The sequence below is a fragment of the Trachemys scripta genome, chromosome 2 (assembly GCF_013100865.1).
Source record: "Trachemys scripta elegans isolate TJP31775 chromosome 2, CAS_Tse_1.0, whole genome shotgun sequence".
In the NCBI taxonomy this organism is placed as follows: domain Eukaryota; kingdom Metazoa; phylum Chordata; order Testudines; family Emydidae; genus Trachemys; species Trachemys scripta.
In genome coordinates this window covers 27,354,096-27,379,208 of record NC_048299.1, presented here as the reverse complement: position 1 = coordinate 27,379,208, position 25,113 = coordinate 27,354,096, and the positions used below count along the sequence as shown (strand labels likewise).

Below are 25,113 nucleotides of genomic sequence, written 5' to 3'. Positions count from 1 at the left end.
CCCGCCCGGCCCCGCGGCCCGGCGCACCCCCCCGCTACCCCGGCCCAGCCCGCGGTCCGGCGCACCACCCGGCTCCCCGCCCGGCCCGGCACCATGCCCCCGGCCCCGCGACCCCGGCCAAAGAGGCCCCAGCCGAGCCCTCCATCCCTCCCTCCCGATTTTCTCGGACATGCCCGGCTTTTGGGGATTTCCCCCCGGACGGGGATTTGAACCCCCAAAAGCCGGACATGTCCGGGAAAATCCGGACGTATGGTAACCCTAGCATAATGCACAGGTGCAAGGGGGCTGAATTAAGATTGCACAGGGAGAGAGGCTGGGGCAGTTTGGCAAGAAAATGGACTGGGAGCCAGGTGGAGAGAGGGGAAAGTGGTCTGGCTGAGCAAGGAGACTAGGAGCTGGTGGGGGAGGGGGGAAGAGACTGGAACTGGTTAGGCACAGAATTGGGAGCCAGAGCAGGCTGACTAGTAGCTGAGGAGGGAACTGGTGGTGGTGGTGGTGGGAGACAGATTAGGAAGTTGGCTAGGGAAACAATGAGTTCAGATAAGGAGCTGAATGGATGTGGGAAGACTGGGACTGGCTGGACAAGCAAATTTGGATTAGGAATCAGTGTGAGGGGAGCAGAGGAGGGGAAATAGATCTGACAAGAAGCTGGGGATATAGGGAAATTGGGACTGGCTGGGAAAAGAGAAAGAGACAAGAAGTTAGGGAGGAGTCAACAGGGGAAAGAATCTGAGAAGGGATTGGAAGAGGATCTCCTGGAGGGAGACTAGGACTGGAAGCAAGTGGGGGTGGGTGAGAGGCAGATTGAAGGCCGAAGCTGGGAGAGCTGGAACAGTTGGATCAGTAGGGGGGGCTCTGAGGACTGGCTAGGCAAGGAGATTAGGACTGGGATGAGAAGCCTGAGGAGTGGTGACTGGGACTGGATAGGCAAATTGAATGGGATTAGGGCAAGGAGCGAGGGCAGTGAAAAGATAGAAGTCAAACAGGAACAGGTCAGAGGCAATGAGCCATGTCAATATGATGCAATTTTTTTTTTAAAGTTTTCTTTTTTAAAAACCTAGCAATTATACCCCAAAAGCTATCTTAAAAACATGTCGGTTGCAAAGTCAAGCACTCAAAAGTTAGGAAATGCCAGAATTAAGGCTGCAAACTTAATTAATCTGCCTTGGGTATTTGCACTATGATTTTTAACTACAGTATATGATCACATACTATTTTTCCACAGGATCCCTGCCTCATTCAGTGTAGAGAATGGACCCACTCTAGGGATGAATCAGGACAGTGAAGGAGGCTGTTTTTCTAGAATCCCTGCTTCATTTGCTGCTGAAGTTGGAAGGTATGTAGAGAATGGGGCAGGGAATCACAGGAAGAGAAAGGACAGTCTCATGATTAAGGCAGTCAAATGCTGCCCTGGAGAATTTGATTCTCTCTCTCCCTCTGCCACAGACTTCCTGTGTGATGCTGGACAAGTCACTTAAACCAAACTGTTCACAGGTGGTCACTAATTGTGTGTTCCTCGTTTTCTGGATGCCCAACTTGAGACACTGGGGTTTGAACTACAGAAGTGCAGAGCTGCAACTGAAGTCAATGTGAGCTGTGCATTGGACATATATGATGCTACATTAATGCAAAGGTGTGGGGTGTGTGTGTGTGTGTGTATTTTTATATTATACACACACACACACGCACACTTTATTTACTACACACAAGTTCTTATGAATGCATGTGACAGAACACTAGTCATCATGTGTCTAGGTATCATCGTATTACGTGTCCACTGAGAGACAGACACACACACCCTCCCCCTCCAAACAATGGGAAAGAATGCCTAGTCGCTATGGTGCTAACCTGGGACTCAGGAGACCTGGGTTCACTTCCCAGCTCCACCACACTCTTCCTGTGTGACCTTGAGCAAATCACTTAGTCTCTGATTCAGTTCCCTGTCTGTAAAATGGGGATAGCAGCAACCCCACATGGTGTTGTGAGAATCAATATATTAAAGATTGTGTGACATTCAGATATTACAGTAATGGGGGGCTATAAAAATACATAAGAGAAAAACAGATAAATAAATAATTTGGATTGTCCCCCTGGAATCCACACATGGTGAGAACTCTACATGAACAGATTTCCCTCCATCCCCTCCACAGAAAAGAAGTCCAGCAACCTCCATGACTCCAATCTCCACTCCGGAGTCCTGGTTCAATGACTAAGTAAGCTGGGAAAGGAGGCGCAAGTGGGCTATATATGGGGTCTGAGGTAACATATCATCCCCTTGGTATCTAAAGGCTTGTGTTATTCTTGCTTAGAGCGTATGGGTACATGTCTACACTGCAATAAAAAACCTGTGACACTGACTCTCAGAGACCGGGTCAATTGACTTGTGCTTGTAGGGCTTGGGCTGAAGGGCTACAGATTGCAGTCTAGACATTCAGGATTGGGCTGGAGACTGGGCTCTGAGACTCATGTACCATGTCGGCTTTCAAAGCCCGGGCTCCAGTCAGAGTCTGAACAATCTACACTCTGATTTTTAATCCCTCAAACCTGAGTCAACTGACTCAGGCCAGCTGCGGCCATGCCACTGTGTTTTATTACAGTGTAGATGTACTCTCAGGGGCCTGGAGGCAGCCATGGCAGCATGGCTCCAATGGCATCATGCTGCCAATGAGCTGCGGGGGAGGAGAGGGCAGAAATAAGAGTTTATTAATCTATCCTCCAGGAATATGGTTTAGAATTTAGCAGGGTAAATTTTGGGGCCTAAACAAATTGATAGTGTCCATTTACATTCTTACCATTGTAATTAGCTCCCAATCTCTCTGCAGTGCACTGAATTTTATACTTTCACATGCAGATCTATAAACCATCACTATACTCTGTTAAACATTATCAACAGACTAAATCTAGTACCAAAGTTCAGCTCACTGAACCATCAGGCAATAGCCACACTGGGGCATTTTCTCCCCTTGATGAGCATACGTAAGTTCCTACTTACGTTAATCATCACACGCATATAGTGAGGCAAATATACCCAATTGTATGTTCAGCTTGTCAAAATGTATCAATTATTCAGTTAGAAAGGTCTGGCTGCATGAATCATTTCAGTATTCATACAGCACTAAGCAGGTTTGGAAGAAGTTTTTGATGGAAATCTTAAATGAATAGGAGCTGTTCTTTAAAATCTTAAATTAAATGTAAGTATAATGATGTAGCATGAGTAAGAATTATGATGACTAAAGAAAGCACTTTTTCTTCTGATTCTGTGTCTCTGAAACTTTTTTTTTTTACACTCCAGATAATACTTGCATTGTTGTAGGCGGTACATGATCCCTTACAAAACTAGCTAATTTCCAGGTGTATGTTACCTGGAGTCATCAAAAGCAACCACATGAGGATCGTACTGTTGTAACCTTTGTCCTCCCCCTTTCTCTTCCACCCTCTTTACATTGTCTTATGTCTAAACTTTGACTCTATGACCTTTGAGGCAGTGACTGTATCTTATTAATCTATAAAAACTGCCATACCATACTCTTAGGGTGTTATACAAGTAAAAATATATAACTACCCAAGGACTTGCTAATTTCCTAAGAAACTGAAAGTCTCCATGGGGCAATGTGCTAGGGAAGAAAACTAAGGGCTTGCCTAGACAAATAAGAGGTGTGCAGGAAGCTGGGGTGTAAATCTACAGGGCACAAGTGTGCCACACACTACCTGTCCATGTGGCCCTGTTACCGTGCACTAAAAGTTCCCTATTGCACTTTGATTTACCTTGCTAAACAGGAGTAGGTCAGTGCACACTAGAGACCTTTTAGTACTCTGTAGCAAGGTGCACATGGACAGGTAGTGTGCAGCATGCTTGTGCCCTGTAGATTTACACCCCAGCGGGCTGCACACCAACTATTTGTCTAGGCAAACCCTAGGCTTCTGGCCACTGGAAGGGAGTACAGCTTAGGACTCGTGCCTAGAATGAAATAGACTTTCTCTGCCATGCTCCTTAATGGGAACCCACCTCCTCTCCCTGACTATGCTCCTAATGCCATCTGCCTCCTCACCCTACCTGTTTCTGACACTTTCATACAGCTGGGAAAGAGAGGGCTGAGCTGGTTTCAGTGGGGAAATAAGGCAGGGACAAAGAAGAACTTGATAGGGAGTCAACAGAGCTAATGAACTGATAACCTGGGATGGTTGCATTTAGGTGAGTGGAAAGTATATGGTTCTCAGTCTACGGGTGGTTGGATGCCTTGGGTGTCCTGGGACTTGTTTAAAATGGGATGATAGAACAGGACTAGAAGGCTGGGAGGAGGGGTTTTTTTTGGTCAGGGGAAGTGATGGAAGAGGGCTCTCTCTTCTCAAGGGATGTGGCGGGAGAGGTACCAAAGATAAATTTATTCTTGCTTAGTGCTTTAAGGTTGAAAGTTACGCATCATGATGTCCCTCCAATCATGGTATTTTGTTGGCATAAACAGCTGCAATGTTACACTGATTCTGGTTAAAGCTCTTTCATTTCTACTTCAGCTCAGTTCTGATGTTCTTCAGTATCCAATGACTTTGCAATGAAATATTTTTATGCTGTTTTTCTTTTCCTTCAGATTTCTAAACAAATTTAATACAGTGTAAACTGACAGATTTACAGCCCTGGAGATGGAAACTAGTCACAGAAAGAGCACAGCATACAAAGGATCAGGTCACGTTTCCTCAAACTGTACCACCAATGCCTCAACCTTGACCAGAAGGGACTATTGGCTAGCATTTAGTCTTTTTATTTGGCAGTCTTTGCATCTCTGCTACTAACAGGGGTACGAGACAAATACGAACAGATGGAATCTCTGCTTCACTGTTCATGCATATATGTGCAATCCTGTTCACAACCTGCCTCCCGTCGTTACCTTACCACAGCACTGCCATTTCACTTAAGCAGTTCAGTCCTGAAGGACCAACTTAGACAATTAGACAAGGGATCTAGGCTCTGAGGGATAACTGAATGACTTTTATGCAGTAAACTTCCTCCATGCTCCCTTTACTTTTTTCCTTTGTTCTCCTCTTTCTCATTTTTGTTTCTCATCATTAATTTTTTTAATCAAGTCTGCAGCACCCTTGCAGACACAATGAGATGGTAATGTGACAGAGCTGCAAGAACCTGAGCACATACATTGCCTCTCCTGCTGTTTCATGCCCATTCAAGTTGTTCTGATCTGACAGAGACATGGAGAAAGGCTGAATTTAGATAATGGGATCCTGCAGCCAGGCCTTATTTCTGTTCCTGTAGTGTTGCTGATGTTGCAGGGAGGGAATGAACATCGTTTGGGTTTCATGGACCAGGTTAATCTTAGGTGAATACTGGAGAAAAGGCTCATAAAAGAAAAAAATATTTTAACAGCAACATTTTATTGTTTTATTCTAGTGAATAATGTGTGTATTCGTATAGTTGTGTAGCTTAATGACAAAGATTAGGGGCTGTTTCCTTTCCCCTGCACTCTCCAGCTCCACTCTTCATCCTTCTCAGGCTCCAGACTCCCAGTTGCCTTTTCCCTTGGACACACAGCTCCTCTCTCTTCATTCGCCACCACTCTTCTTCCAAGTCTCATTTTCTCCCCACCATCTCTGTCTCTTCTCGTAACAATCCTCTTATCCTCTGAGATCACCTTTCCTAATTCCTGCCCCATATCTCGTCACCATCTAAAATGATCCCCTCACCTCTACTCCCACCATGCTCAAAATTCTGTGATTTTCATCTTTTCTTTGCTCCTCTTCATTCTTGTTTTTGTTGCTGCTAGCACATTTTTAAATTGGGGTGTAGAAGTGGGTGATGAATTCTGGAATGGTATGCAAATTTCAACACACCTCTGCCTTATGAACCTACTATATTTTAAAATCATTTTAAAACAAGCCCCTCCAATACTGAAAATGGCAATGAAGTATTATGCTGGACATGTTATTAACAGGAAAGAAAAACTTTGTAACAGAAAACAAACCACCACATCCAATAACTGTTGTAAGGGCGGCTGTGTGACCCACTGGTGAGCATCCCCTCTGTGCCTGATCTGCAGAGGATCTGAGTTTATTACCACCTCAATTAAACAGCTCCAGCTAATGCAGCTCATACTTTTAGCTTTGGAGGTCCCTGATTCAATCCCTAGTGCACCAGCTAAGATGGCAATTATCACAGCTGCACTTCAGAGGTGCTCAGCTACCAGCAACAGGCACAATATGAAATCAAAATAGAATAAAACTGAATATTTGTTATTTTTGTGAAGTAGTTTTCATATGAATTCCATAGAGATGTTATACAAAAACAAGATTGGAGGTTTTTTTTCCCCTCCTGACACTGAGATAGATATGAAATCAAGGGTTACCCTTCTGCAGATACAGTTATTGTGAGACTTCCGACTACAGAAATGTCATGTGGCAGAAGAACTGAAAAACTAGCTTTCAGAATTCTTATATAACTGGGCAGTTCCAAAATGGGAGGTGCCTGAAGCCCCAGTCTTCACCGTCCTCTGCAGTAAAGAGGGGACTTGAATAATTACAGATAGCACAAAAGAGATGATGTAATTGCTCAATTACCTTAAACTGTATTCCTGCTGTATTCTACATGAATAGGATACAGACTGATTAAGGGTCTAATGGGACTGACATGAACTAAGTTTACAAGTGAGAGACCTGGTACCTATCTACAAATATGCAAAGGGTATAGATGCTAAGGAGAAAAAGATTCAGGATCTGATCTTAAGAGATACCCTTCAGGGATTGCTGGGAAATCCAAGTGCTCAGCATCTCTCAGGAACCCGAGCATAGTATTTAGGAATAAGTGGATGATGTTAAAAAAGGAAAATTTAGGTTAAATTTCAAGAAATAATCTTCCTAGCTGTGATGTATAAAGATGAAGAATAGTGTCCCAACATAAGGTGGTGAAAAAAACCCATCCCAAAAGACATTTGAAACCGGACTGGACACGGTGGTAGAAAATATACTGTAAGATGCAATTCTGTGTAAGCAGGAGGCTGGACCAATAGGGTCTTTTCTATCTCTAATTAATGTGCTTTTCTAGAATTCAACACAATAATGTCACCTGGCACTTTTCATACATGAACTGGTGTTAACCTTGGTGCCCTGGCCAAATTCCAGCTCAGGTAATTATCTTTGCCTACCGAATTCCCCTTGAAGATTCAACTGACTTCAATAGTCTTCACTTCCTGTCACAGCTGTTATATTTCACTCCAGAGGTAGTTGCATTTCAGTAGAGGGATCTTTACACGTTGGGTGAAGGTTTCAGTAGTGGGGTGAATGGATCTTTATACTGATATGTGCATTAGTTAAATTTATAAAGATCTTTGGGATCATGGACGGGTGTGCCAATATGTTGTGTAGATGAAAGACAACCCTCTCTAAATAATAGATCAACTTGTGGATCATTACACAGAACATGTAACCTTCTCACACCAGCACATGCTGGCAGGGGGATGGAAGCATAGCTGAGCTCAGCAGTAAGCTTTCTCTCCCAGATCATTGTCCTGTAGAGCTCCTGATCTCTACAGAGGAGATGCTCCATTTCCTCCCTATCACCTTCTCCTGTGGAGCCCTTACCCTCTTCTCCGGCAAAGCCACAGCACTCACTATCTGTGATTTTTAGCTCACAAAACAAGAGTAGGTGAGCAGTTGTCGTGGTCTGGATGGAAGCTTTCATTACAGTCCCTTGATAATGCAGTATCAAATCTCTTTGGGCCATGATTTTTTTATACTAAATTCCAGCTAAGGGCTGTGTACAGATGAGCTACAGAATCCTAAAATGTTAAAATAAGAAAGCTAAAAGCCCTTTGTAAGTGTAACAGAAACAGTGCTATAATAAAAGCAGGGCCACAATAATAGTAACAGTGCCAGCATAGTATGACTTCTGTGGAAGAATTTGCAGTAAACTGAAAGGCATAAACTGTAAACAAATACAGGAACAGATCCTCAGCTGGTATACATTTTCATCACTCCAATAGCACAGACATTGCACAGCTGTATTCTTAAAGTTCTCTTATTAATATCATAAAGGTTACTTTTATGAGTATTTATCAGTGTATGTTCTGAGAAAAGAAAAAGTAGCTTCATGTACTTCCTAGACGACAAAAAAAAATTAAGGGTTATGGTTTGCCCTTTCATACTATATGAAAGAGACAATGGATTTATTAAAATAATTCAGGCAAAACAAGCCACATGGCTAAGTGTAACTATGAAATATGTATGAACAAAATATTCATTTTATGGAAATGCAATACGAGTAAGAACTATGAACATCAGCAAATATGTCAAGAAATGTTGCATGTAAATAATGAATTATAATTTTGCAAGGTGGCCCTTATCCTGTGTTATTTACACAATCCTTCAATTCCTGTATAATCTTGATTCTTAAATTTCACATTTCTGATGTTATCAAGTGATATATTAAACAGATGTACATATTTATGTCTATCTCAACACACACAGACACACACTTTATATACATTTGTATACATTACATACACACACAATATATATACATACACGATGGAGGCAGTGGTGAGTATGGTAAGGAGTATTAAAAAATGTAAATTTGAGGCCCAATGAAGCAAGATTATTTCTAATGTTGAATGCTGTCTAGGTTCCACCGATTGTCCTATTCAATTCTGATGTCCTAAGCGGCAGCAATTTTACCCACCATCAAAAATGGTACAACTAATGAAAGCTAATGAAATTGAGTCTACTCAAATTATTCAATGTGGCTTTAGAAGACAAGCTACAATTTAGCTCTGACCATCTAAGCAAGACCTAGAGAATATTTTTTGAAATTCAATTTAGACTGGATTGAGGTAAATCATCATGCATATTAAAAGAAAAACATGATCCTGCTCTAAATCATGTACATGCCTAGTATGGACATCAACTGCATTCACTAAGTGTAGTCTTTTTATGAGTGAGAGATGAGTAAAGTAAACTGTCAAAATACAACGATTCTGGCTCCTCCAGATCCACCATCACCAAAACCAGTCCCAGTCTGCCGGGTAGTTTTATCTTTCCTGTCCCACTGAATTCTGTTGTCGGCACGTAACCAGTGATTGGTAGGGTTAAAACCTGCATTTAAGGCTCCTTGTACTCCAATATGTAGTAAGATTTTCCATCAGGAAGCAAGCAGTGTAACTCCATTGAAAACAGCAGCACTAATGCATTTTCTAAACTAGAAGTTACCAGTGTTCAGAGTATGGTCATGTAGGTGCCAATCCCACAACCCTTACTCACGTGAATAGTCCTGCTGAAGTCTATTCTATATAGTATTGATTTTTATATTCTGCTCCTCACGTTAGTATCTGAGCACCTTTTAGTAGAGCATTAAGCAATGTGATCTATCATGTGTTGTTTGTTCTCCTAACCCCTCCCCAGAGGGAGAAGCATGCGGAGTGGAGTGTCTTGTTTTGGTAGGGTGCTGGTGTTGTGGGTTTTTTTTGTTTGTTTAATATACCTATTGCTATCTGTGTCTTTATGCTAGAGAAAGCAGGTCAAATAAACACTCATTGCACTTGGAGTGGAAAGTGGTGAGTTTTGGGATAGGCCTTTGTTCCTGGGGAAGTTCATTCCACTGTCTCCTCACCCCCAGAGAAGGTTCTGTCTCCTGCAGAGATGAGCTAGATTCTTATTTTTGAGAGTTCCATGGTGCCAGAAGAATGGAACTAGCTCTTTTGAGTCGGGCTTCTTCCATTGAAATGCCCTTTCAATTCTGGTGCTCCAAGTTAGTACCCCCTCTCATTCAAATTCCTTGAGACACACTTCTGATGTGGGGCTTATGCAAAGTGACTCAACAGTAATTTTTTTTTAAATTTCAAATTAGTTCCAATTGAACCATAAATATCTGCAGATATCTAACTCAGTAACTGTGTGACCTTATTGCTTTAAAGACTACTCCTAATCTCACCCCCATGACCTCCCTAATGTTTGTTACCCTCACCCATTGCATCACACCCAAACTGAAATTGTAAACTCATCAGGGCTGAATTCATTTCTTTGTATTGGTACTCTGAAGCACCTTGCACACATCTGAGTGCTGTAGTAGTGATAATAATAAATGACTGTAGAACAAATAAGTTTCTGAGTCAATGTTCTGGCATCATCTTTAGTCTATAGCCCAAGAATGTTTCCAAATTACAGAGGAATGTGATTTACTATTACTAGGGCATAAAAAAATGAAATGTCCTTAATTTTCAGTACACATGTAAGAAAATTTTCACATTATCAGATGCACAGAATGAAAGAAAACGTATTAAAAGCAAATGCATGAAAAATTGCTTTTACAGCAGAGAGATCTTAGCTTTAAGTACAGTTTAAAAAAAGTTAGATCAATTAGCAATCTGTGAATGTTAGAAACATTCTAACAGTGTCTCAGAGATGAAAGAGTATATCACAGAATGAGAAAAAGGGGAAAAATTAAATTATGTCTGCAGTCATAATGAATCAAAGCCCAGAAGGTGGTCTCCAAATCAGCAGGTTTTGATGAAATATTAAGGAAAATGATTATTGAGGGAAAATGAATAAGCCTTTTTGATTTCTGCAACCTTTAAATCACACCTAGCTAATTAAATCAGACCAGATGCATTCCTTCCTTCCTTGAGGGGTATTTAGCTATCCTTGGGAAGGGGTGGGTTCATGTGACTCCATTCTAGGAACTGTGCACGTAACTGATCTTAGGCAAATGGACAAAGTGCAACTTAAGAGGATACATAAAACTACACAGAGGAAACCCTTTTACTACTTTTGTACTAGATGTATTATGCCAGTGATAAAGAAAATCAGACAGTTTTGTAGCGTTTTCTTTATGACATGTAATACCCAATGCCATATACTACAACTATTAGGTTACTTGAGAGGCATGAGCTGGAAGTAATAATAAACCATGTCTCAGTGCGATAGGCCAGAAATTGAGACTGTTATCTTCCTTCTCCTCTGCTTGTTAGGTGAGGGTGCTGGATAGGAGGATTAGTCTTAGATGCCCAATAGTAGGACTCTTTCTATAGGCATCATGTTCTTCTGCACTAATGGTTCAGTGTTTAGATGCAGGGAACATTTTTATTAAATAATGTATTGTATTATACAAGTGCTATATATTATTACAAAATCTATTAATATTAATTTTCTAGATGGTTTATAAAAATTAAAATGAAGGAAAACCTGTTCTTTTCATGTTTCTTTCATATTAATAATGTAACATGACAAATGCATAAAATGATCACATGCTGTACTCAATTGCTTATCAGTTACAAATATCTGCTCTATTAACTATAAAAATGTTTCATACGTCCATAATCTAAGAAAAATCTGCATGCATGAGTCAAATACATCAGATTGAAAACCTATTTAAATGTCATTGGTATTTTAAGGGATGGAAAATAATTCTGTAGAGAGTAAGTACAACTGATGTTACAGGAACATTTTTCAGAAAATCATAATCATATAAAATAGATCATGTGAAAAACCTTTTAACTTCTAAACATCTCAATGTCTGAGCCGTGAGAAACAAGATTTCAGTGTTCTTATATATAATCTTTTAGTTCTTAGAAAAGTATGCCATCATTCACACCGTACCAATACATTACATTACTGGTTATACAGTTTGAGAAGGGGAAGAGTGGGAAGCATAATATCTTTCCAGCCAACAAAAAGTTAAACTGGGTCTTTAAGAAACTACTCAACTTCCAGGGCTGTCATTCTGGAACCTTTCACAAGCATTAAATCAGTTTACAAGATCGTAAAAGGCATTAAAAACCCCACACAGTGATGTCATTTCCTTCCTAAAAGTTCCTGTACAGGACTCTTTTCCCCCTGACAAGGCTGCACCACTTCCGTCAACCATGAAATACTTGGATTGGAAGCAGGATATGTTTTAGGTCACATAAACAAACAAGCCAGGCTATAAGAATAAACAGTCTGGTTAAATATAGTTTGTTTTACATGTAAAGAAGACTAATAATAAAATAACAGTGGGTCAAATTGAGTTTGCTAATTATAAGAACATTATAGAAGTTAACTATTATACTACCTTTCACCTATTATCATCATCATATGTTATCTGTTAAGAAGTACCAGTGTTCTGTACAAGATACACAAGGAGACACAGAGACACACAACTTGCTGTAAGTTACATATAGTTTAAGGCCTCTGGATCCTGCAAATATTTACTACTGAGGGTAGATTATACTTTTCTGAGTGGTCCTGGTGAACTAAATTGAGCTACTTACTTCCTCAATAGTGGGAATATAGGGAATGCCTAACATGTCCTTTATAAGAGATATCCATGTAATAAATCAGAGTGGGTTTTGGGATGTAAGTATGAAGCAGTCACACACACGGTTCCGAGGTAATTAATTTCATTTCTTTTTTTAAAATAGTACTCTCACCTCATCTCTTTCCTAAGAGCCTCACTGAAGGGTACAAATTAAACAGTATTTCCATCCTCCTTCTCAAGGCAATTCTTGTACTTTCTCAAACACTGTTCTAAAACTACTTCTTGTTTATTGCAGTAGAGTACGCCCATTGTGCTCAGAAGGGGTACAATCCAGGAAACTGCTGATGTTAATAGTTATGCCCTTTAGAGATTTTTTAAATCTGTGTATGTCCACTGTGAGTGCCTAGTACAAATGGAGTGCCCTGTGCTATAACTTTGTTGCACAACATCAGGCCCCAACTGCACATTTAGGTCAACAGGACTAGAAAGGAACAGATGTTAACAGCACCTAATGGGAAGAACATAACACTTCCTTTAAGAACTGAAAGAGCTATTGCTTTTCAAAAGCATTTTAAGGCTTTCAAAAAGCATTTACTATATGTTTTTCAACAAGAAAACCACAAAGCTTCTACAGCACAGGTATGCTGGGTAGTAGAGAACTTTGTGTGCTCACTCTGTTGCTAGATAGTTCATTGGTGGAATATATTTTATGATAATTACTAACTAGACAGCTGAAATAGCAGCTTTTTTCTCCTTTATATCAAGTATTGCTTCACTCTAAAGAAAAACACTGTGCAAGTTTATTTTTATTAAACTTTGTCTTCTACAGCATGAAAAAACCAAAAGCTGCTTTCTTCTTTCATATCTTGGCAACAGGATGTCGTCTTATTCCACTTTTGCATCTTGATTGTACAGTTATACTGATGAAGAGTGACACGTTTTGAATCTCTGCTGGGCTAAATTACACTTTTTATAACTATCTTGGCTCACCATAGAAAATAGTTGCACTTAAATAAATCATTTAAAGAACTGAAAAGAGTTATTGCTTACTTCTAGAAAATTATAACAACCTTTAGGTATAGTAGCAACAAGGTGTACTTTTGGGTGGAACCGAGTTCACTTCCTGCTTTGTAACCTTCCATAGGAAGTTCATTTCTTTCTTATCTTGCCATACATTTTCCCATTGAAAACATTTCTAGAAGTACTAACTCACTATGTTTTTGGAAAAACAACAAATAGCTGTCACTCTTTAGATTACAAATCAAGCCTGTTTGGAGAGGGAAGAAGCAAACATTCCAGGGTTTCAGTGAGGCTGTGGTAAATGTATAATTAAGTGGTTCTCACAACAGTGTCAGCACTTGGGATCTAGTCAGAGAGTATACAGATCATCTGAGTAATTAAAATGAATGTTTTGAATAGAGCTCACTGTAAATCTTCACGTCTCTCCCCCCCCATCATAACCCAAACACTGGATAGTGTCACAGCAAATACTCCTCACAATAAGGGCTCTACATAAATCCTCATGAATTTATATTAAAATTTGTTTTATAGTCCATCAAGATTCAAGGAGGAAAAAGGAAAGCAACCTAAGTCCCTGGAATACCAGTGCTATTAGTTTCTAATGGTCCCTAGATCCACAGGCCTATAAGACAGAAAACTATTTTTAGGCAGTCTAGGGGATCAGGGTTGTTGGTTTATGGTGCTGGCAGTGGAAGAACAGGAATGCACTGAACTTCATGTAAAGTATGAGTAAGTGCGAAAATCAAATGGAATAGTAGTAGGCACAAAGGATCCCACTGAGTCTCAAACCCCATTTACTAGCTGTCCACAGTTTACCACAGTCATAGGAAGAATATGCCACAAGGAAGAGAAAGACGAGCCAAACATGCACGCCCCTCTCTTTTCAGGTATTATTTTCAGTTTGGTGCGTTGGACAGGTCTGACGGTTAGCTGTTCCCCACAATGTTGTCATTGAATTACCCAGGACAGGACGCATGCCATTCTTAAAAGCCCCTTTTAATAGGAAATCAGAGTCGCATTTACATTAAGCCTCTTTTCACCACTCTGCCAGTGTAAAGGGGCCTTATAATGGGCATAAATGTAAGGCTCCTTTACATTGCCAGAGCGGTGAGAAGAGGTTTTCTGTAAATAAGAATCGGGCCCGGTGTTTTTGAGGTAACACTAATGAAAATATATGGATTTAAAAAAATTATTTATACAGCACCACAAATGAATTATGGAGCCTTATGTATAAATAAAACTGACAGGTCCCTGCTCTGAGAAGCTTACAATATAAAGGCCTGATTCTGTCACCCTCACTCACATGAAGGGGTACCTTTATTCTGCAAGTAGCCCCATTAAATCTAATCTCAGTGCAGCTACTTGTGGAGTAAGGCAGTACTAAACAAGAATAATATAAGACAGACCATCCATAGGAAGGATGGCAATAAACAAAGGTTGGGTGGGGTCGGAGCTACTTATAGCCTTATTCAACCCAGGTAGTTAACAGTTTAAAATGTCATTGGTTAGGTGGTTTATATTACCTTAGTCATTCATTTCATTGCAATGCTCCTATACTAGCACCTCAGAGCAAATGAAAGAACTGTCATAACTCCTTTTGTGGAAGAGAAAATCTTGGCACTTACAGGATGTGTCATCCTGTGTAATAACTCATATCTTCATCTATTATGGGTATGGCAGTAAGCTTAGATTTATGTGTGTGAATGATACCTCAGACTTTAAAGAAAATTCCTATGACTGACATTACTAATAAAGGAGAAGTTTAATATAACAGTATAGGTGTCTTGGTTTTTTTAACCAATATTTATCCTGGCATTACTATATAATATTTCATAGCTTTTGTGACCTACTGGGCTATTACAGAGAATTATTTCACATAGTCCAGAAAGAATGAGTATGTTTATTCTACTCTTTTTGATATATTTTGAAATTATATTACAATGTGTCTTGCTACTCTGAAGAATTCATTATTCCCACCTCAAGTTAAGCAGAACACTACTGAACAAATAGTTAACATCTAAATAAAATGCTCCCTCTCATCTGTAAGAGCAGCAAATGAAAATATGTGGTGTGACCTTAAATTTTTAAAACAGCAGTTGCCTTTTAGCACTAAACAGATGATAGCTGAGGCAACTGTTTCTCTTTTTGGTGGTTTTTTTTTTTTCAGTCCCCAAATATTTCTTTGACATAACTTGATTCCAGTTTTGATGGAAAAGAAACCAGTTCACAGAGGTCTCTTCTTCTAAAATGGTCATTTTTCTTTTTAATGGTCAAATGAATGCAAAAAGCATATGATTATGGTATTTATGTTTCCATTAAAGTGTCCTCACTGAGTTGGGGGAGTCTAGCCTACTATTTTCAAGCTATTTAGATTTGCAGCAGCACAGTGCCTATTTTATTTCAATTATATTTGAGGACAATGCACTCTTGGTGGGAAATGATTACATGGCGACAGCCAGTAAATGCCCATTAGGATCTGTCTTTCTATGGACTCTTCAACTATGGATGTTAGGTGATAGCTATAAAAACTCGATTGTATAGCATCGTCATCTACATGAAAAATATTATTGATCAGCAGTCCATGTGTTCTTCTGCATGATGTAAAACATACTAGCACACATTTCTCAGCTAAACTAAAAGCCATATCTACAGGAATGCAATTCCCAAGACACCCTTTCGGTCCAGTCATGTAAAATAAACATGCCTCATGAACTCCATCACATTTCTTTCTTTTTCTAAAGTGAAGAGATGATACATTTAAACAAAATCTTAGCAGCACAAACTGTCTGTGCAAATCATTAGAACACAGAATGGAACTAATATAGCTAAGACAACTAATATACTTGGAGCTGAACTGATAACCAACCCCTTAAACTGCCTGGTTTTTGTTACAGTTTCAATATTCTTCATTCTCGGAACATATAAGTTCCTCCTCTGTTAAGAAAAGTCACCTACTGTAATTCCTAGCGATTGATTTGGAAAACATATTTAGTGCTACAGAAGACAATTTGATATGACTAGAATTATTAAGATTTAAAATGGGTTTTGAAAATCACTGAAGCTTGTTATCTACCTACATTACTGCAGGCTTGAAATCTGCAAGGATTTCATAAAAGCTCAAAATGAAGAACGTCACAATGTCAAACTATATATATGACTTGCTTGATCGTACCCTTCTTTCTAAAAGAACCATCTTATAGTACCCATCACTGATTTATTTTCCTCTAACCTCAGTTAAATTCTGCATACAGAAGTATTTCTGAAGCAATCTGAAACCCCATTGGGATGCTGGAACAATTTGTATAGTGGGGGCGCTGAGAGCCATTGAACCAAACTGTAAACCCTGTATTTGATGGAAACCACTTCAAGACAGGGGGTGTGGCAGAATCCTCAGAACCCCTAATTCCAGCCCTATGAATCCCATACAGAAATTTACTAAGGAAAAGGTCCTAGAGAAGGTGCTCATAAATTCTATTATACAGAATTCTTGTAGTGAAAACTGGCACGATTGAAGTTGCAGTTAGGCAATGGGTGACAGGGGATGGATCACTTGATGATTACCTGTTCTGTTCATTCCCTCTGGGGCACCTGGCATTGGCCACTGTTGGAAGACAGGATACTGGACTAAATGGAAATTTGGTCTGACCCAGTATGGCCGTTCTTATGTTCTAACTTTTGCATGAGAATTGACCACAATATTATCTATATCCCCAGTTAGTTAGCAAACACCTCTCTCTCTTTTGATTTACTTTGGCATTATAAACATCATTTTTATTTACATTTTGGGAAAGGTGTGGATAGATGCTTTCAGGAACAAATTTTTTTTGTCTTTTCAATGTATTGCAGAAATTTGTCAAACATCGTAACAGTTCTCATGACATTAAAAAAAATCTGAGCACCCCCCACTCAGCAGGGAAAAAATGGATTTTTAGAAGCATGCTGATTAGATATATTACGATGCAAAAGAAGTGCTGGGACAGTTTTTGTCTGACAGTTTACAAGGACAACACCGCATTCATATCCCATAGACGCTATTGCTATAGCATTCTTACACTTAACACAGAAACCTGCTTTCACAAGATCATAATGAGCAGCTGTATGTTTATACGCTTTATCTACTGCTTGTTATCATTCAGATAGCATGATGGTTAAGGTTACGCAACTTGATGGCTAGTCTCGATGAAAATAAAAGTCGTCTCAGGATATTACAGAAAAACAAACCCTGACCATAGCCTCACAATTAAACACAATAGTTCTGCTGTAAGTTAAGGAAAGATTTGACATAAGTTCTGAACAACAGTATGCAAGCTATTCTGGAGACGTTTTGTTTACAGGTTTCTTCACAGGAAAATTCAAATAACCTTTCAAACATATTTAAATGTCAAATTTTGTTTGGCACTAAACACAAACCTGTATAAAAAGAAAATGTTCCAACTAAACTACCCCACTTTTAATATAAACTGAACATTTCAGACAGGGATGCTGTTAGAACCGTGTAATGGCAATCCACCAGATGATCTACTGAGGAAATACTATTTTTATTAATTTCTGTTAACATCTACAATGGCCGCTAGCCGCTTTCCAAAGAGAAGGAAAAGATTGTCTCTATTTAGGAGAACTTACATATTTAAAGAGATGGTGTAGGGCAAATGGGTACAACTTATAATCAAAATGGTGATTAGTCACATCATTGTGATACAAGTTTATGTCAACACTAATACAAACAACATGTTTAGGATGTAAATACTATTCCCAATTACTTCTCAAATTAGCCATTATGAGTCATCAAATTCCCTGTGGGCATCATGAGAGGTGGCTTATAAGGATAAACTTGATGGCTGAGAGGTTATAGGCCTTGTAAACAAGCTTAGGAAGGGGCAGTCAATACATAGGAGATGGCATAGAAAAAGGCATGGAGATATTTGTGTGGGGAAATGACAAAAAGCAGATGAGACTGGCATCACTGGTGAAGAGAAGGCAGGGGGAGCAATCAGAAACAAGATGAGGGCAAACGAGTTACAGGGGCAAAGTTATTCAGGGCTTGGAAGATGGTGACAAGAAGCTAGCAGGTTGATACAGTGCTGAGGCACATGTCAATGTAATGCACAACCTAAGCGTCAAAGAATGACTTTTATAAATAGCTGGCCAGAGACACTGCCCTTTTTTGGATAATGACCTACGGGTGAATCAGAATTTCAATATTTCCAGGCCAGACTACTGTAACATGATCTCCCTGGAGATACCATAAAGGCCATCAAGAAGATAAATATGGTGAAGCAGGCAGCGACCCACATGCTAAAGAAGATACGCACACACAATGCACGATTATGAACATACCACACCCTTCTCCAGACTACAAGTAGCCAAAGACTCTAGTTCTTGGCAAGAGCTTTCTCTGAGCCTCTGTGGGAAAATTAACACAGTTAAGATGAATGTCTTATCTAGATTTTTGTACATTTTGAGGAGACTACCCGTCATCTCACCATCCTATTTTAAAGGATTTTAGTAAGATTATCAAGATCTTCATATGGGGCCCAGAACAATGCCCCATACTATCTTGGTGGATGCCTCAATTCCCCTTTGTTAGAGGCAGGACATCCAGGAGTCTGAAGCAGCTCTATCATGTCCCAGGCCTCCACTGGTTCCAATACAACTGAATATTAAATCAATTCAAGATCCTGATCTTCATTCACAAAGTCCTAAGCAGACTGGGACCCACCCCGGTAATCTCAAAGACTGGCTCTCACCTCTGTGTCCAAGAGTAGCAGCTGCATTCAAACAAGGTTTTCATCTGTCAGAGACGAAGCTCTTGCAAGAGTCAGATGCCAAGCTCTCTCAGCTAGGACCCATAGCCACAGATTAAGCTTTTGATAGGAGATTAAACTGAGCGTGAGCCTCTCGGACTTGCTGCAATACCCATATTTTAATGAAGGTACTTTCCAACACCATTTGGAGTTTGATTTCTATTAAGAAGTGGGAGGAGAGAGCGGAGAGCTAGGATCCTGCTGGAGAGTATTCCATATACTAGACAAGTCTATATCATAGAGCCCAGATACTAACTATTGTGATGGGCACTTTACAAATATGATTTCCTTTTCATTTCAACTGTTCAATTTTTTCCAAGTTTCATTCTTACTAGGTTTCCTGTCTCCCTTGTCTGGAGTCAATCCTGCTTCCTCACTGCCCTGTTTTCACGAAGTCATTTGTCCAGATGGCTATTTCTGCTCCAACTCTAGCTTTTGAGTTGCTTTTTCTCAATTTTGATGGGCATACTGGGTCTCTCCTTTTCTTGTGGCATGACCCAATAATCCTTAGTGAAGTCCTCCTTACTTCAATAACTAACCACTTGAAGGTGCAAACAAGAGACTAGTGTGCTCTTCAATTCTGCTTTCTTGATTATCACCACAGTCCAATATCCCAGCCATAACTTCACTTTTGCTCTCTCTCACTGTCCTTGATCTTTCATCAGCGATCCCACATAGTTAGCTAGGTCAGGCAGGTCTTACTTTTCTCCCTGTCAGGTTTTCATCAAAGATAACTCTTTTTCTTCATATGACATTGATACTATTCAACTCAGGCATGAAACAGTGCCTTTGGTCTAACAAAAACAGTTGTAAAAGTCAGTGTGGCAACCACACTATCCAGCCAGACTACCTTGATTTTCAAGGTCACTAAAAGTGATGTGATTTCTGGCACCTAATTATATTGCCATTGGTCAATACAGGGATAAGTAAAAAGGAAGAAGGTATGTAAAACTCCAAGCCTAAAGGTGAAACAGTCTTTGTTTAGGGGGGAAAAAAGTTGTATATTCAGACTGTATTTATTATAAACAATTTTATTTTATGCACAGAATAGGCCCTATACCATGCGTATTTGCTAAGCAATTTAGAAAACCAGAGTGATCAAAAAAGGAAAGGCAGCCATATGTTACTGAATGTTAGTAAAAATGTTTGGCAAAGTCCACCTGAAATTTCATTAGTTCTCAATATCTGATGGCGTATTTTTCTGTTATAACGTACATATTTCTGCCATGATGAAGGCCCCTTTTAAAAAATGTTTCCCACTCGGTCCAGCTGAGGGTTACCCATAACAGTTTCCATCCTTCTATTCAAAATAGCTCTAAACAATCAGCTAAACTATAGGTGACAGCTACATCCCCTTGAGGTCAAATGCTACATCATCACTGGCACCATGGGAATTTAATGTCTGTTGGTTTTAAGTGAAATATGCGAATTTAAAGTCGTATTCTGATGTAGGTTACAGACCTCAAATACTGCAACCCTGAGAAATGGTTTCATTGGGTTATAGTAAGTGCAGCAGCATTGATCTTTGAGCTAAAATGTATCTGCGATGAATGTATATATTCTTTTGAATTACTAATGTCTTCTGTATTAGGAATTTAAAATTATTTTTTTTGCAAAATTTAGAAAATGCAAAGCTACCACGCTAGGAATATGAAACAAAAGAGGCGTTTCTTAGTTATTTAATAAATAGAGCTGTGTGAACTTTGCCACATTTGGTCTACAGAAGTTTAGACAATTTTTGACAGTTCTTGATTGTGGAATTTGGCGTCCCAATTTTTGCTGCAAATTTTCAGGTGAATTCAAGTCTCAGCCCAAACAGAGTAGAGTTGTACCTGATTTGGGAATGAAGCAATGCAAAACTGACATATATAGCTTAGTTTGGCAACCAAAAACAAACAGCTCCACCCACGACTACTAAACAGACACACACAAATTTCTCCCCACCAGAGTCCATGGTAAGGAAGTTGGCCCAAAGCCAGCCCTAGTTCAATTACATGGCCTAGGTTTTCTCAAAAAGTTCACACAGCTGGGCGGAGGTTCAGATTTGCAATAAAATCAGAATCCAGGTAAGCTTTGCCAGGCTTTTGGTTTCATTATAAGAGTTTTGCACAGCTCAAATAATTGCTCCAAACAGAATTCAGAACTGTCATTGTCCCCCAATCACATTAGCAAGACCTCTGATAATTAAACCCAAGGCTGTTACAAGTTTGACTGTAATTTGAATTATACTAAAGAGGGAATCTTGGGTCCAAAACCATTTAAAGAATGAGATGAAATGTTAGAATCATTACAAAAGCTTGTGCTTCTCGTTCCATTATGACTTGATTTGTGTTAATTCAATATTTTTCTACATAAAGGCTTTTTAAAAGCCATTAATAAAATGCAGCTCTGGCTTTAAAATTGATGAACAGTACTCCTATGGCAAAAACATTATGAAGCTGAATTTTGAAACATAGTATTGACTGATGTCTGGAGCCTACCTGTCTACAGGTGAAGACTTTGAATTTCTTGGTTTCTTCACTTGGGCATACAACGCTTCAACTGTCTGTCCTTCCCTGGGGCTCTGGGGCCTGGTGTTCAAAGTCATTGTGCCACTATTTGTGGAAGAGTCATATGAAGCCATTCCAGCATACACTGGGTCAGCCTCACATCCAAATGTCCGGTTAAAATCTTGGATCTCAGCATAGTCACGTTCGCGAGCTTGTCTCTCTCGAAATTCCCGAGTTTTAGCTTGAATTCTGCAAAATAAAAACAAGTCTGAAACTGAATTTTTAAAAAATAACTCATGTGAAAATACTTTTATTCACAATAATATACTTCTTTCAACTCAAGGTTTTTTCCTCGCTAACTAGCAGGCACGTTAGGGTAATATTACAGGCACATCCTGTATGTTCAAGTGTTTTCAATTTCAGTCTATGGGCTGGTCTACATGGGGACAACTCAGGCTATGTCTATATGGCCCCGCAGTTCGGACTACAGGGGTGTGAATTGCAGTGGGTGCTAATGTGCTGCGCTGTAACTCCCCTGTGTGGATGCTGTGGGTGTGAACTAAAAGATATCTAGGTTCATGTTAATGTAGCTCTGTTTAAACAGGAATACATTAACCCAAACTAGGTACCTTCTAGTTTGCATTTGTAGCGTCCACATGGGGGAGTTACAGCGTAGCATGCTAGTGCATTCTGCAGTTCACTTTCCTGCAGTCCGAACTGGGGGGTCATGTAGACAAGCCCTCAGAAAAGTTCATCTGAATTAACTAAAGGTGGGAATTATATATGCCAAGGGTAGGGAGGGACAGGTTTCATTACTGTTTAACTCCATAGATGTTTGGTGAAAGCAACGATTCCTCACACAAAATAAGTGCCTGCCCATACCTCTCTTCCCAGCCAGGGCTATCCACTCTTTTAGGTAGGAGTCACCTGCTTACAATCCACTCACCTATCCTAACGTTGTCATGGAAAGTTTGTGCAGGCTCAGTCTGTTCTTTCAAGTGGTCTTTCCAGCACTAGATATTGCGATAAGACTCTACACTCAAATTCACTTTGGAGTGAATCTGGACTCCAATAGATTTTATGGCATACAAATAAAAAGCAATAGGTTGTGATTTTCAGTTAAGAAAAAACAGAAAATACACATAAGTGCAACATGATCAAGTGAACATTACCAGAGCAAGTTAACTTTTGTAATTCATTCATTTTTTGAAAGTTTTATTTTGAAATGTAATGTTTGTATTAATATTAGGGTTTTTTTCCCATTTGATTTTAAGGAAAACAGAAAATCTAGAGGCAATCAGCTTCCAATACATCTCTCAAAGGACACCCAGAGAGTTAAGGGCACTTTTCACTGAAATGATTCAATTTCCTCTTTTCAAATGCTCCTAATTTTTCTCAGATTAAACATATTTTTCAAATAAGCAAAGGAACTAGTTCTCCTCGAGAATTATGTCCAAAACGAGTTTCAAACTTCCACTGTTTTTGCTGTATGCCTGTTAAAATAGTGTGATGACAACTTGTGACACAGTGGGGAAAATACATATTTTTCACTCTTCCATAATTCAAAGAATAGGTGGTTGTGATTCAAATTGTTTGTAACCTTAACTATACTGGGTTCTATCTATAATACACAAGGTATAAACACAAGGGACCAAAGCCTGAAAATGACCTGCTTTAGCTGAAGATTTCATTTCTATTTTGAAGTTCTATGTTAATTGTATTTTGGGGGCTTCTGTACCATCTGTTGATATTACTGCTATCTGAACAGAAAAATAAATAAGGGAGGTCACGTACTGGTAGGTTCTGGCATTTTATTTGCAGTTTCAAGAGCCATCGTTTCATCACATCCTAGAAGCTTTAGTTGATATTGCCTTGACTGAACAAATATTTCGAATATTGCAGGCAGCCAACCTTTTAGTGCATGAAAATGGACAATTTAACTATAAATGGCATGAACTAAAATGTGTATTGGTCAGTCCAAACTATGCCTGATATGATTTTTACATGTGATGATAATGAATCATTCCTACCCAACTGGTGAGATCATCCCTAATGTTACAATGAAAATCACATTGCCATTCTGGTGAATTTAGCCATGGTTTGCCCATGAATATCACATAGCCATCTATATCCTGGCAAAATGTACTTTGCAAAGTTTCATCTATTCTTAATGATAGTCTGTCATTCATCTGTTCAGTCTGCCATTCATATGGTCATGGGCCATTCATGTTTTTGCAGCAATGCAGTATCATAGTTCACATAGCTGCATATGGTTCAAAACACAGTGTTTATCCCTTCTCCTATGGCTGAGGATTGTTAAAGTAAGGTGTTATGCCAATAATTATGGTAGTATCCAGACTAGTTTGTAGAATATTACCTATAATTAATTAGTAACACATATCCTATTATTCAAATATAGAATCATAGGATTAGTAGGGTCCGCAAGGTCCTAAATTTAATCTAAATATGCTATGCTGTAGCTTGAACCCACTGCTTCTTGTCCTGCTCTCTTTGGGATAAAAGTTGTTCTCTTTTGCATCTTATAATACACAGAGTTAAAAATTAGATTCAAGCCTGAATACCATATAAATTGAAGCAGCAGTTTTACTGTGAATTATACCCCAAGTATTCAATTTCCATTTACAATCAGTAATGTTTAACACACAGCATAATTCTAAGGTTAAAGTTTTGGGAGGTTCCTTTCTACTGACCCACAAAATGTTTTTTAAATTACTTTTCTGTGCTTTAAGATTGAACAAAAAGAAAAACAGGCCTACTATACACACTGCTATCACTTTCAGATGTTAAAGATGTATCCAGTCTTGTTTAAATAACACATTTTAAAAATAATGTTTAAAATACTGTTTTGGCTTACAGTCTTCTTTGGGACACAATATGTTTTAACATTATTGTGTGTCTGCAAATCTAAAGGAATCCTATGACAAGAACGAAATATTTAAACACATTTTCATGAAGAATGCTGGCTATTGCCCCAAAGGACGCTTTGTGCTATAATGTCTATGATTTAAACCACTCTGAACTCTGAAATGTCTTTATGCATGTGGGGCTAAATAACCAGCTCTAGAAGTTAATGCGTCAACAGGCTTTTAAAATTTTTTAAAACCTTTTTGGTTTCTTGCTTGGTATAGGAGCTCTCCACTCACCTGATTTCTATGCATTTCATTAAATAAATATACGTATGGCAAATTTAGAGTTTACAACATTTTGGAAGGGATTGAAATATGTATGTGCATGTATACATTAATGAAAACATACAGTGCAGCAGGGGTTAGAGCCAAGCAGTCTCTGACATTGGTTCATCCCCACCAGTGTTTCTCACTCCTGCTATTTAAATCCTGCCTTAGGAGAAGAGACGGACCGTCACGCAGCACTTCTGTGATGTGGATATACAGCCAAAAGATAGTAGACTGACAACTGCTGAATGTAATTTACTTATGACATGGGACAATAAAAATGCCTGTGTCTGGCATTTTAAATCAGTTAATTCTGAGGATTTAGGGCCTGCCTACAGATTTCTAATGGATTTAACAACAATAATAAAAATAATGCT

At 39.2% G+C, this 25,113-nt stretch overlaps 1 protein-coding gene across 14 annotated transcripts in view; it reads right to left on the bottom strand.

Moving 5' to 3' along the window:
• PARD3 (par-3 family cell polarity regulator) overlaps positions 1–25,113 on the bottom strand; it is a 658,319-nt gene that overhangs the window by 115,043 nt on the left and 518,163 nt on the right. For all 14 annotated transcript variants that reach the window (XM_034760104.1, XM_034760102.1, XM_034760103.1 and 11 more), the window contains one exon: positions 21,534–21,791. In XM_034760104.1, the coding sequence (XP_034615995.1) occupies positions 21,534–21,791 (258 nt within the window). The remainder of the gene's footprint in view (positions 1–21,533; positions 21,792–25,113) is intronic.